General features: G+C 37.4%; 1 protein-coding gene across 1 annotated transcript in view; it reads left to right on the plus strand.

The window, feature by feature from the left end:
- Nucleotides 1-15,056, plus strand: part of Tbc1d15-17 (TBC1 domain family member 15/17) — a 331,818-nt gene that overhangs the window by 158,079 nt on the left and 158,683 nt on the right. Inside the window, exon 8 of the mRNA XM_090389001.1 lies at nt 5,621-5,724. Coding sequence (XP_090245127.1) covers nt 5,621-5,724 — 104 coding nt within the window. The remainder of the gene's footprint in view (nt 1-5,620; nt 5,725-15,056) is intronic.

A 15,056-nucleotide genomic window follows, 5' to 3' on the forward strand; every position in this document is an offset into this window, starting at 1 on the left:
TTGACCTCTACTTGTTAAGTACATCTGCAGATCTCCTACTCTTAATGTCATTGGTGCCAACGGGTACAACAATATCACCCTTTGTGCCCTTAAAAGATGATATATGCTTTACAATGTCATCACCCTTTGTGCCCTTAAAAGATGATATATGCTTTACAATGTCATCAACCTTTGCCCCTTGCAGACATACCCTGGTCCTATTCCATCTATCCTTTTTACACAATATATTCCCCGTCTCCCTGAAAATGAGTCACCGATGATAACTAACTCCTGTGTGACCAGCGCATTCTGCCCTGGAGGTTGCTGCTGTGTTGCCTGATGCCCAGGAGTGAGCTCTGGCATTGAGTTTGGCAGCTGAGAGCTTGACAGGCCCCTCATATTAATTTCTTCAAGGGCATCTACCCTACACCTCAAGCTCTCATAGACGCCCATCAGAATGCTCAGCTGAAACCTAATTTCTAGACACTCTCTGCACTTGGCACACACAAAGACATCCTCCTTGGCTAGATCATGTTCTGTTCCAGAGAGTTCGGCAAACATTTCACAAGTTGCACATTTTTTTTAGAATGTGATGCGTTGGAGAATCACCCCTCTCAGTTCTCCTCTGAGTCACAGTACTCCTGCCACTTTGTGCCTGTTGCTTTTCTGGTCTAGTCTGGGGCATGACATTTTAAATTAATAAGATCAATAAATTTAATTAATCAATTGTTGATACTACACTATCTAATAGAATACTAAATGCAGGGATACAAATTACGCTATATAATTTTACGTTAGAGCTACCAAGTTACCACAATTAAAAATTTAATTCCCTACCACTCTATACAAAAACAACGGCTGCAAGATTCGAATGAAACAACTGTTTTACGTATATTAAGTAGTAATTTACAAAAACTCTTATCTAAAATAAAAGTAACCAGCGTATCTAGAACTATATGGCTACTTATAAAGTTCAATATAAAATAACAATTAGGTAAATAAAATTGCAAACACTTATTGCTTTTTCAGAGCCTTTAATTCACAGCTGTAATTTTTAAAGAGAGTTAGCCCCCTCTCCAATTGAGCCTGCTCAACCAATTCAAGGCCTTATATACCTCAATCAGATCATCCCGCAGATGCCTAGTTTCCAGACACCTGCAATTTGCAGAACTTAAGTCTTTTTTGATAAGAGGACCCCCTTCATTCCCCTCACCAATTATGTTACCCTTCTCTATATTCGCTTCAGTAGCACTACCTCTTTCTAAACATGAAGCCTCCAGACTTGTATGCAGTACTCAAGGTGTGGCCTGATCATTGCCTTATACAAGGGGACAATCACCGCCTTATAGCTGTTAGCGAAATTCCTGTGTCATTGACAAGACCTCAGAAAACTTCATATCTCAATGCACAGTTACCCCCAAGTCTTTTTCATTCTCCTCTAACCTGAGTGTAGTACCACACAGATGGTATGTTACTTTGGGGTTACTGCTATCCATATGCAGCACTTTGCATTTGTCAATGTAAAGTTCAGTTGCCACCTCTCAGCCTATCTACTCAACTTTTCCAGATCCTGTTGCAGTAGCATACTGTCATTAACAACCCTACCAACCTTTGTATCGTGTGCAAACTTGGATATTATGCCTGATATTTTTATCAATATCATTGATAAATACAGAAAATAGCAGTGGGCCCAACTTAGTCCCCTGGGGGACACCACTAATAATAGTCCATGAATCACAGTGTCCATTGATTACCACTCTCTGTCCTCTCCCAGTTGATATTCCTTTATCCATAGCAGCAACTTACCCTTAATGCCATACTGCACGAACTTGTACAGTAATCTTCAATTTGTTAAGAAATGGAGGAATTACCTCTGTGATGTCTTGTAGAATACTTCAGTGCTGATACTCTCCATTGTTGAATAACTGTACAAATAGCTTACATATATTCCACACACTCGTAGACAAAATCAGTGATTCAATGCACCATGGAATCGGAGGCGTGCAGATTCCAACCTCACCCCAAAATACATCGAATCACCAACCCTAATTTATGAGTGAGAGAATACAGTACATCCATATTTTAAAACAATTTTAATGTTTTGAACCTAAATAAATAACGAATCCATACCTTTAACACTTTAAAAACAAATATTAAAACAAAAAATATTTAGACTCCTCTGAAAACATTAAGAAACTAAAGAATTTTGTTATTTCCCTGAAGCAATCGGGGCTTTTCGACCAGGGTCATGATCACAGGAAAGTGAAACTGTGGGTATTGTGTTGGAATTTTATAGCATGGAGATTAGTTGCAATCCTGGCACAAGAATGTCAAGGACTATGAATCTGAGATGGGGTAGGGGCTACATACATTGACTGCATTTTGATGTAATTTAATTTCAAGCATTTCTGAAATTAATAGTTTAGTGTAGTCATGTTGGATGCTGAGAATTTTTATTTTGTTGAATAGAAAGGTGTCTCCTTCACTGATCGCATGGCATGCGAGTTCCAAAACCAAGAATGTCTCATTTTCATATTGAGTGTACAGCTAGTGGATACCTGATATTATTATAATTAGCCATATGGTGCAAGGAAGCCTGAGGCTTTTGCTGCACTAGCCAAAAAAAAAAAAAAAAAAAAATTCTGAGTTACCCTTGAGAGAGAGAGAGAGAGAGAGAGAGAGAGAGAGAGAGAGAGAGAGAGAGAGAGAGAGAGAAGAATGATGATATCCGGCTCAGGACCCTGGGTGTGCCAAGCCCATACTCACCAGTTGTGAGCCCCTGGGGGTAATATATATGTGGAGTTGCAATCCTTGCAAGATATATTGTAGACTAAATCATTTGTTGTGGGTTTGGCTATGATTTTGAATTGTGTGTCTTTCAAAATACTATTTAGTTGCTTGAACCATTGTTCAGTATATGGTAAAGCAGTAAAATATTTTTTTATGTTATTATTGTGAATAACTGGAGTGGTATCATGTAATCTGTTTTTTCCATGTGCAGCAGTATCAAAAGCTTTCCTAAAATCCAAGTATATGATATCTAAATTATTTTTTGCATCCATTTCCTTTGTGACCGCATCATACTATCCAATCAAATTGGTCAAACAAGACTTCCCTTTAACAAACTCATGCTGTGTCTGAACTCTAAACTGCAGTCTTGTCTAGATGATCCTGCAGTGCTTCTTTATCCAGTGACTCTGTTATTTTTCCCGGAACAGAAGTTAAACTAACAGGCCCGTAATTACTCATTTCCCTCACCTTTTGATTCCCCCTTTCTGAAGTGGGTATACATTTGCACATCTCCAGTCAGTGGGGATGTCCCCCGAAGTAAGCAGGCCCTCCCCTAAGAGCCTACTTACTCCCTTTGCTGCCTCCTTTAATATAACTGGATAGAGTAATGATGAGGTCTAGAATATTCTTACCCCTGCTGTTTTTTCTGATGTTTAATGTTGAGCAAGATGGAATGGAGTATGTGCTCAAGACTTTTGTAATATAATGTTATATTGCATATCTGAAGACATCTGAAAATATTAATTTGTATTTTTTAATACATTTTTAGATAATGCAAATCTTAATACAGTGGATTCCAGTTTTGCGCCACCGGTTAATCGGGGCAGCCATTTATTTGGGGCAAATCTTAAAAAACAGAAACCAATCGAGAAAATAGCCAGGGTTTACTTCACTTAATTGGGACAGCATGCCGTTTAATTGGGGCAGGAGACCGCAGCACTGGAGATTACCCTACGATTGTCTCCGACGGTACCACGTGGTTTGGTCGAAATTCTGGAGGTCACAACCATAAAACAATAAAAACAATTAGCAGTCACCTGTTTATTGGGCTTTTCTGTTAGTGAAATCTATCATAAACAGACAGTAAACTCGATCTTATTGAATTTGCGATAATACCGACAGCTGGAATTCTGTGGGTTATTATGATGAAATGTGTTTACACATCCATGAAATCTTCAATCATATAAAAAAATTAATTTTCAGATCTTCTCTTCATTCCTATTTTTAATGCTTTGTAACTCATTACTCCGTTCTCAGTTGCGCGTATCGTGTTACTTGCAATTTGTGTGTGCCGTGTTCTTTGTTATTGATTGCTTATCTTTTTACTGTTTTAAATTTTAACACCCCCATTTCACGCCCACAAATGTCAGTGAACAGAAATGTCAACTAGTTCATATGTACATATTACAGTACAGTACGTATTAATTATTCCGATTATCACGTATATTCTTCCGATTTTCACTTATCATTTAATTTTTTAATTGGTAAGGTAATAAAGGGTAAATTTGTGCTTAATATATCTTTGCTTTTATAGCCTGTGGATAATATTCCTCCTATTTTTGCTAATTAGAATTGCTGTTTTAATGGAATTAAAATTCAATTCACAAACGTGATCGCAATGACCAGCGCTTACTGCACATCTTATAGTGAATAGTACTTTACTATGTTGAGTTCGTCTTAATGTGATTTGATTGTACATTGAACCAATTGTAAAAAAAGGGGGGAGGGAGTACATTGTATTTTTAAGTATTTATGTGAAACTTCAGATAATTGGGGCAGCCACTTAATCGGGCCAAAATGCACTAGTCCCGATGTGTCCCAAATAACCGGAATGGACTGTATATGTTTTTATTTGCAGTGTTCTTATTTCTCTTGTTGAGAACACAAAATCCACTAAGCCTTTAGTCCAAGGCTTTCTCTGAATATAGGAGTCTGGTACGGTACTGTACTGTACCTTATTTAATTATATTTATTCTCTGTATATTTTATTTAAAAAGAACGAATAATGTTTTGTTTAGAAGTGTTTTTTACACACACACACACACACAGGGTATCTCAAAAATATATGGCAAACCTTCAGGAATGAGTTCCTCATATGTAAACAATAAAAATATTTTATATCAACATAGTTCCAGAAATTCTTGGTTTCCGAGTTTTGAAGGTCTGTCTATGACACTTAACTGTTCACATCACCTTATAGTAATTGTTCAAAATATCCACCTTCTGCCTGAATACCACTGGCAGAACATTACTTGCGCAGGGTAATCTGCTGGTGACAAGGACTGTACCGTTGCAGATGGTAAGGATACAGTTGGTGTTCTTGCAACACTCTCCAAATAGTCGAACGGTGAACAGCCTGTTGCATTGCTATTCTGCGTGTGCTGATTCTAGGAGTGTCATGCACAACATCCAAAATCTCCTCCTCTACTTCAGGAGTTGTAGATCTTGGTCGTCCTCTGTTCACAAAGGCGGCGATGGATACATTCAAACGTTTTCCTGTCTGGACATCTTCATTCTGGGAACTTTTCGTGGTAAAAACGACAACCCTCCAGAGAATTGCCATCCGCCAAACTGTACATAAAGTGCTTATCCGCTTGCTCCTGATTTGAATACATGGTCGGAATGGAAAACCACCAGATTCTGTCAATACCTTGTGATGAAGGAAATCACCTGCAGGAGATAAGACATTCCGGTTAATAACTCGGGAACCAAGCATTTCCAGAACTATGTTGATATAAAATATTTTTATTGTCTACATATGAGGAACTCATACCTGAAGTTATGCTGTGTATTTTTGAGACACCCTGTATATACAGTATAACATATATACTGTATATGTTATTATTTTTAGGGGATCTGTCATTCATTACGGTCTGAAGTTTGGAAGTTTCTTCTGGGTCTCTATGATTTCAGCTCGACTGTAAAAGAACAAGAAATTTGTCAGAAACAAAAAGTGTAAGTATTCCAATACAAAAAAAAAAAAAAAAAAAGTTTAGTAAAATAGTGGAAAAATTAAAAAGTGTAGTAGCATTTCAGTCCAGTTAATTTTATTTTTGGCAAAATAATTCAAGGAAACAAAAAAAAAAATTACAAACTTCATTTGCTCATTCCATCTAATAATTTGTCCAGTCTGAGTTTAAATTTATTTACACTAAATATTTTTAAAACACTAGGTAGAAGTGTGTTTGAACAATTATCCTCTAGCTAAAGGCAACCCCATATCTGTTTTGCAGCCATAATTTTTCAATTTTAGTTTATGTCCGTGTGTGTGTGTGCTCATGGTTGTATTTTCAATCCAAGAAAGAGTAAAGGTGCCTTCAACATTGAGTTTCATTAATCCATATAAGGCCTTAAAGATTTCAATTAGGTAATCTGCCTTCTTACAGATGCTGCAGTTTGCAGAACTGAAGTCTTTTTAATGTAAGTGTGTTTTTTTTCTCTGACTATATAATTTTATCTTATTTCTCTTCTCTACCTCCCTTCTAACATCTTTCCTAAAATGAGGCTTCCAAATCTCTGTGCAGCATTCAAAAATGCAGGTTAATTTTTATAGAACAGTGTAAGTAATTTTATCTTTATCCCGGTTGGCATAATTTTTATATATATATATCATTGATTATACATTAGCTCTCCTCCCCAAAAACTTAGTACCATAGTACTAATAGTAATCGTGGCATGTGATGCAAGAAAGCAAGCGTATGAGCTTATATAGCATCAGCCAAAAAAAAAAAAATTCACACAACCATTCCCTCTAAATGTTTTGTCCAGTTCCTCCTTAAATTTATTTAACCTATCAATTTCCACAATGACAGATGGAAGTTTGTTCCAGCAATTAATCACCCACTGGCTAAAGGCAAATTTCCACACATCTATTCTACAGCAGTCTTTCCTCAATTTGAATTTATGCGGTCTTAGGTTCATAATCTGAGCAAGTGGAAAAATCCCATCAGAATTCAGCATGCTCAACCCATTCAAGGCCTTATACACCTCAATCAGATCACCTCACAGGTACCTAGTCTCCAGCCACTGCAATTTTCAGAACTTAAGCCTCTCTTAGTAAGAGGATCCCTTCATTCCCCTGACCAATCTTGTTGCCCTTCTCTGTACATGCTCAAGCAAATCTTCATCCTTCCTAAAATGAGGTCTCCAGACCTGCATGCAATACTTGAGGTGTGGCCTGACCATTGCCTTATACAGAGGGACAATCGCCTCCTTTTTCCTGCTAGCAAAATTCCTGTATATCATTGACAAAACGCCATGACCTTCTCTGGCAACCTGTCTGCATTGCTCAGAAAAATTTATATCTGACAGCACAATTACTCCCAGGTCTTTCATTTTCTACCACCCCTAAGTGTAGTGCCACACATTTGGTACATTCCTCTGGGGTTACTTCTACCCATATGCAGTACTTTGCATTTGTCAATGTTAAACTTCGGTTGCCGCTAGTCAGCCCATCTTCCCAAATTTTCTACATCCTGTTGCAGTAGCACACTGCCATTAACAACCCTGCCAACCTTTATATCATATCATATGCAAACTTTGACATTCAGCCTGATATACCTTCATCAATATCATTGATAAATATACAAAACAAAAGTGGACCCAACACTGAACCCTGTGGGACTCCACTAATAACATTAGTCCACGAAGAGCAGCACCATTGATTACCACCCTCTGTCTTCTCCCACTCAACCATCCTTTTATCCATTGTAGCAACTTACCCTTAATACCATTCTGATCCAATTCGTACAGTAGTCTTCCATGCTCAACAGTGTCAAAAGCTTTCCTGAAATCTAAGTATATGATATCAAAATTATTTTTTGCATCTAGTTCCTTTGTAACCACATCGTAATATCCAATAAAATTTGTCAGACAAGACTTTCCAGTAATCCCCCCCCCCCCCCGGTGCCTCCGTAGCCGGGTGGGAAGGAGCTTCTTAATTAGACCGGGGTTTGAGCCCGTCACCACCAAATACGGAAGATGCGGAAAGGTCAGGGACTGACCACCGCATATTCGCGGAGCAATATGGCCTTAGTTGCTAATGCTCCTAAAAACCAAACAAAAACAACCCTTAAACCCATGCTGTGTCTGAATTATTGTGTAGTCTTGTCTAGATGATCCTGCAATGCATCTTTAACCAGTGACTCCTTCATGTTACCCTTCGATCCCCCTTTGTGAATTGGGGATACATTTGCACATCTCCAGTCCTTGGGGACACATTTGCACATCTCCAGTCCTTGGGGACCTCCTCTGAGTCCAGGGATGCTCTCATAATTATGGCTAAGGGTTTGCTTACTTCCTTTGCTGCCGCCTTTAATATAACTGGATAGGCGCCTCCGTAGCCAGGTGGGAAGGAGCAGCAGTGCGTAGCACACGCTTCTTGATTAGACCGGGGTTCGAGCCCGTCACCACCAAATATGGATGATGCGGAAAGGTCAGGGAATGACCACCGCATATCCGGAGCAATATGGCCTTAGTTGTTAATGCTCCTAAAAACCAAATAACTAACTAACTAACTAATAACTGGATAGATCCCATTCACCCCAGGTGCCTTTCTTATGTTTAACTTCAATTTCTTCTCCACTTTGCTCCAGTTTGAGAGCAAAAATATTTAAATATTTTTGCTCTCAGTTATTACAAAATCATTAAGCACCCTGCTACAATTTGATAACCTTCTGGCATTTTCAATCGTTAATAACTCCATGTGTGAATGTATATGCAAAATATTCAGTTTTCAGTTTGTTTGCTATCTGAGCAGGATTATCAACCGTTCAACCATCGATATCAAGTAAATCAATCTGATTCATCCCCTTCCTTTTACTTATATATAAGTAAAGAATTCCTTGCTGTTTTTCTTAGCATCCTCCTTTGCCAAAGATTTCTCGTAATCTGCCTTCACCAGCCTAACTTCTTTTGTGACTTGATTACAGACTAGATCTGCCCTAGGCTTCTGTGTCACCTGATAATTTATATGCATTTTTCTTCTCTGCCACGAGTCTCATTTGATAACCATTTAGGCCTAACCTTGAACAATATTTCTTAATAGGTATGAAACGTTTAGTAGCTTCCACGATTAATTCCTTGAATGCTTCCCACTTAGATTTGCTGTTGGTAACATCACCAGTTGATTCCACTGTACAGAATTTAAAAACTGTCTGAGACCACTGTAGTCACCTTTATGGAAGGAAAAACCTTTTCCTTTACCCCTGATGGTAATTATATGTTTAAGTAAATCCCACTTCAGTATACTGTGATCACTGCCACCTAGTGGTTCCTTTATCTGCAAATTCTTAACACACGAATGATCACTGGTGATAACCAGATCAAGAGTATTACCCTCTCTGATTGCCTCTCGAACATGCTGCTGCAGAAAACAATCATCCAATCCAATAAATCCACAAAAGTCTTACTTGTGTGCGAGTGACCAACCCACATGTTCCAGTCAATATCTGGGAAGTTAAAATCCCTCATTATAAGACATTCTGATTTACTAGCCCACTCTATTTCTCTATACAGAAAGATGATATATGCTTATATGCTTCACGTCATCAACTTTTGTCCCATATTTTCAATTCTTTGAGAACTTCTTCACACAATAGAATTTCCCCTTATCTACCTTGAGAATAAGGTAGAATAACAGACCATTTGGTTCTACCCAAATGGTATGTTATTCTGTTGTTTCTGTTATTCAAGTGGTTTGTTATTGCTGAGATTATTGCTATGATTTTTGCTAAGATTATTTGATATCACTGCTGATATCAAATCTGAAATGCAAATAAGAACCTTAAATCTCAATTTCTGTTTTCAATCCATCTGTCTAGACCAGTGATATTCAACCGTTTTCCTTCAAAGAGCCATTTAAAAGAATATTTTATATTCATGGGCTAGAGGATGTGAGGGAACTGGATATTTTCTTACATAATGAAAAATATAAATTATTTGAAACTTAAAAATCGTTTTTATGTTAGTGATATACAGTTTTTTTATTAATTAATAAAAACTTATAGTAAAATTAATTAATGAGATTTTTGAGCTTACATAGAGGAAGCTAAACCTTTTAAATCTGCTTCTGTATTAGTCATTGCTAATCATATAATTGAGCTGATATTGTCATTTATAAGCGGTTGCAATGAACTGACTTGTTCATTTTCATTAGATAGAAAGCCTGTTTTCACAACTGTATGTGCTTCAAAATAAATTTGGGGAAACAGCTGCATTATAAGGTATATTGGGATATTTGTCCTGAGGGAGGCATTTGTATAAATCATCCTCTGTGAATTTTAATTTCAGTTCTTCATTACAATGGATGTTAATTAGTTCAAGTTGTAAATTTGGTTTAGCTTCTTCATATGAAGCTTCAAAAGGATTGGTACAGATTTTGAACAATATTTTATTTCACTCAAAGTCCTCACATCTCTGTTCAAATGACTGCTGAAGTTTTTAAATGTAACTGAAGTGCTCACTTATTTTTCTTATATTATTTAAATATTTTCTGGAAATTTGAAAAGTGGCAAGTGTTGTTATTAGTATTGGTAATGGCCATATGGTGCAAGGAAACCTAAGGCTTATGCTGAACCAGCCAAAAAAAAAAAAAAAAGAGTAAAATAAAAAATAAATGTGACCCCAATTCACAAAGGAGGATCAAAGGCTGACACAAGTAATTATAGACCTGTGAGCTTAACTTCTGTTCTAGGAAAATTAATGGAGGCACTGGTTAAAGAAGCACTGCAGGATCATTTAGACAAGACTTCAGTTATAGCTCAGACACAGCATGGTTTTGTTAAGGGGAAGTCTTGCCTGACCAACTTGATTGGATACTATGATGCAGTCACAAAAGAACTGGATGTAGGGAATAACTTTGATATTATATACTTGGATCTTAGAAAGGCTTTTGATACTGTTACTGAAGAGGAAATCCATTGAATCGCATCTAGGATGCTGATTTTCTTTGCAAGGTCACTCGCACATGTTACGTCGTTCATGTTTGCAATGAGATGTCCTAAAACACGTTTTCTGTAGTGAAGTGTAAAATTTTTTATTATCCCTTGATCCGATGGCTGACGCTCTGCAGATGTGTTTGGTGGCAGACAAACGATTTGAATGTTGGACAATTCAATGTGCGGGTGAGATGCAGCATTATCCATGAAAAGAATAATTTTTCTGTTTTGACGAATCGTGTTTTGGTTAAAGTGACTTATCCCTTCTCTCATGATATCTCGTGTCATCCACGCTTTTTTATTAGATTTCCAGTCAACATTCAAAAGATTCAACTTTATGCCCTTGAAACAACGATGATTTTGTAGTTTTCTTATAACAAGAGGTTGTTCAAAGTCTCCCAGCATATTTGTACACAATAGTACAGTCAAGCGTTCCTTAGAAATTTTTCCGCCCTGGCACTTTTCGTTTTTTAGACTCATTGTTTTTTCAGGAAGAGCTTTATAAAACAACCCAGTTTCATCACAGTTGTAAATATCCTTAGCTTCAAAATCACGACATAAATCTTCCAATTTAATCCACTCTGTTACAACCCCAGTATCAACAGATCCACCTTCACGACTTACGGTTTTCCAAGAAATTTTATGCCAAGTTTTGAATTTGTCTAGCCATCCCACAGAAGCTTTGAACTCATTTACTCCCACAGATTTCGCAACCTCCAAAGCCTCCTAATAATAGTCCCATTAATGGGAATTTTTCTAGCACATACTCGACAAAACCACTCATACGTAACATTGTCAATTTGAAATCCAACCGTTTTCGGGAATGATTTTTGAACCTGATCATTTCCGTGTTGCCAAAATTGTTTGAGCAGTTCATTTTTTTTCTTTAGGATGTTGGTTACCTGCGTCTTCCCGATTTTGAATTTTGCAGCGAGATTGCGAACACTATTTTTTTGCCGATCATACGCATTAATGAGTTCGACTTTATCTTTTAAAGTTAAATGTTTACGAGAAGACATTGTGCACTTCACACGACACTGAACAAAACTGAAAACTTAAACTCAAAAGACGAAAGGCCGACCAAATTTCCCCCCCCCCTGCACATACCGAATTCATTTCCCAAATTTCCAAATTCCCAAATTTCCCCCCCCTGCACTCACCGAAGAAGTTTTACACGTGCCTTAAAATTCTTGAAAAAGGGTTTAGAACCACGACGTAAACCTTGATAAAATTCAGAGAATCGGAAAGAGAAAATAAACACACGATTGAGGCAATACGTGGAAGAAAAGTTCCTAGAAAAAGGGCCGTGAGCCCTCCTGCAGTCCATTATGGGGAGATCAAATTAAGTGCTAATCTAAATGAAACAGTGCAGATTGCCTGTCCGCGTCCGTTACAGAGAATGTCCGCTAGACAGAAGCTGCAAACACGTTAAAACCAATAGAGGTGAGTTGGGGAATTTGAAAATGTCCGTTGTAGAGAGATGTTCGTTAAGAGAAGTATCACCAAATTGGAGTATCACCGAAGATAAGCATAGGAGCAAAGAATCCTTTGTGAGATAAGACAGGACTGAGTTTTACAAGGATTGAAATCAACTAAGTTGTCTTTGCCCCACTAGAGAATTACCTGGAGATCGGGATTTAAGGAATTGGTAGTAGATATTCAAGAAGTTGAAGCTGATTGAGCAGGGCAAGATTTCTCAGACTGATAAGTGGAATGCAATGTGCTATCATCAGCAAAACTATGGATAGGATTTCCAGTCAATGAAAAAAGGTCATTAATATACAATAGGAAAAGAGAGGGAGAAAGAACTGAACCTTGGGGGACACCAGCATTAGTGGAGAAGTTAGAAGACAGAGAGCCATCTACCATCACCCTCAGTGGACGATCAGAGAGAAAATTGGATAACCAATTACAAAAAACAGTTGGCAAACCATAAGATGGAGCTTGTTTAGGAAGACCTTTATGCCAAACACGATCGAAAGCCTTTGAGATGTCAAGAGCAACTTTTTGTGTTTCGCCAAACTTTTCCATTGAATTTGTCCATAAATGGGTAACGTAAGCCAGAACGTCACCAGTGGATCGGCACTGATGGAATCCATACTGGTGATCATTAATCAGATGGAAGGTTTCTAGGTAGTTTAAGGGTTTGCAGTTAATTGATTTCTCCATAACTTTAGAAAGAGTAGAAGTAATTGCAATGGGATGATAATTGAATGGGAAAAATACCTTTGGAATAAGAAAGTGAAAAAAGGCAGCAAAGAATGGGAGTAAGTTCAGGAGCACAGGTTTTGAGAACAAGTTGAGAAATAACATCAGTTCCTGGAGCTTTGAGCATCAAGATTCATCAAAATCCTTCTGACATTCTTTTGATGGAGGACAACAGGAGGCATCGAATGCCTTCTTCTCCTTAGAATTATTCCGTTTTTACAATGGTTCTTCTCAACCTAACATCGAAAAGTCATTCCTTCATTTATTTTTTTTTCTCCATTTTCTTCTATCTTCACAATCCCTGTCCACCAGTCCTCTTCTATACATGGCTGCTCTCATACTTTCTATCCACATCCTTCTTGGTCTTCCTCTTGGCGCATTATAGCCTTATAGCATTATAGTTAATGCGCCAATAAAAACAAAACCAACCAACCAACTTGGTCTTCCTCTTTTTCCTTCTCCATGGCATCCATTTCATGTCTTCTCTGGGCCATCTGGCATCCTCCATTCTCTTCACATGGCCAAACCACTCCAATATTTTCTCCTCAATTTTATTAATGATGGTTTTTTGGACATTCATTATCACGTAATTTCTAACTTTTCAGTAGTTTATTTTTTTTGTCTTTCGGTTAAGTTCCAAATCTCACATCCGTATAATAAAACACTTTGTAATATTGCATTATATATTTGATGTTTAGTTTTGTTAATATTTTTATTCCATAGCACAGAATTAAGCATTCCTATGACCTTTCTACTTTCACCCAGTCTTCTCTCAATTTCCTGCTCAGATGATCCATCCGCCTGGATAATGGCCCCCATGTATTTAAATTGCTGTACAGTTTTCACCTGTATTCCATCTAAATCCAGAATCTCCCCACTTTGTTTCATATACTCTGTCGTATTAAAATTAACTGTCAGTCCCCATGTTTTATATTCCTCTAGTAACTTTTTGCTCATGTAGTTTACATAATCATCATCGTCCTGAGCTACCACAGCCTGGTTGTCTGCAAATAGTATATTGTAAAGGTACTTATTTTTACCAAGGGTAACACCCATTGAACTGCACTTCTGTGACCATGGTCTTAGAATAACTTTCAGGTATAGTTTAAAGAAAGTAGGTGACAAACGGCATCCTTGAAATAATCCTTTGGGGTCTTAAATTTTCTTGATATTTTTGAACCAATTTTTATATAGCATGTATTGTTCTTGTAGATTCTTCTAATGATTTCAATTAATGGCTGGCTTATTGACATTTTTTTTCATAGCCTTCCACAGAAGATTTCTTGGCACATTATCATACGCTTTCTCTGACATTTTTCCAGAATTTGCTTAACAGTGAATAAATGGCCTATACATGTGTCCAGTCAAAAAGCCACACTCTTCCTCAGAAATATCGACCTCTTGTTCCAGTTTTGATTTTATCACTTTTCCAAATAGCTTAGCAATAGAGCTCATAACACAGATTCCTCTATAGTTGGAACATCTTCTCATCTTTCTTGAAAATTGATGTAATGTATCCGATTGTCATTTCATTTGGTATTTCTTCACCATTGCATAATTTGTTGAACAATCGAGTTAGTAGATTTATAACTTTTTGACCTCCATATTTTAGCAGCTCCATGTTAATTCCACCTGGGCCTGGTGCTTTTCCATTTTTTGCCATTTTTATTTCCACTTCCTTAATTTGGATGTTCAATCCTTTTTCCATGACAACTGTCTCTGTTTCAGTTTCTCTAAATTCCTCTCTTCCTTCATTCAATATCTGTTCATAATAATTGACTTATTCCTCCAGATCTATCATTTCCAGTCTAGCATTTTGCTTATGAGGTTTCCTTAAACTCTTCAATACTCTCCACACCTCTGCAGATCTTGTACATCCTAGTATATCTAATGAATCAACAGGGCTTACCTTTATTTTTGATATAGGAAGCTTCTTTTCCAACTCTCCTTGTCCAACTCGCTAATAATTCATGGGGAAGGCGATATCAATTTTGCAAAACATTGTCATAAAGTTAGATTTTGGAGGTCTAAACAGGCTAATAATTAAGGATCGATTCTTTTTCTTTTTGGTCCTGTGGTTGGAATTTTGAGTTAAATTTAGGGGTCTAATAATTGGATAAGGGGCGGGGGTAGGGGGTAGGG

Source organism: Mastigoproctus giganteus, chromosome 14, assembly GCF_048544385.1.
Source record: "Mastigoproctus giganteus isolate SK-2022 chromosome 14, ASM4854438v1, whole genome shotgun sequence".
Taxonomy (NCBI): domain Eukaryota; kingdom Metazoa; phylum Arthropoda; class Arachnida; order Uropygi; family Thelyphonidae; genus Mastigoproctus; species Mastigoproctus giganteus.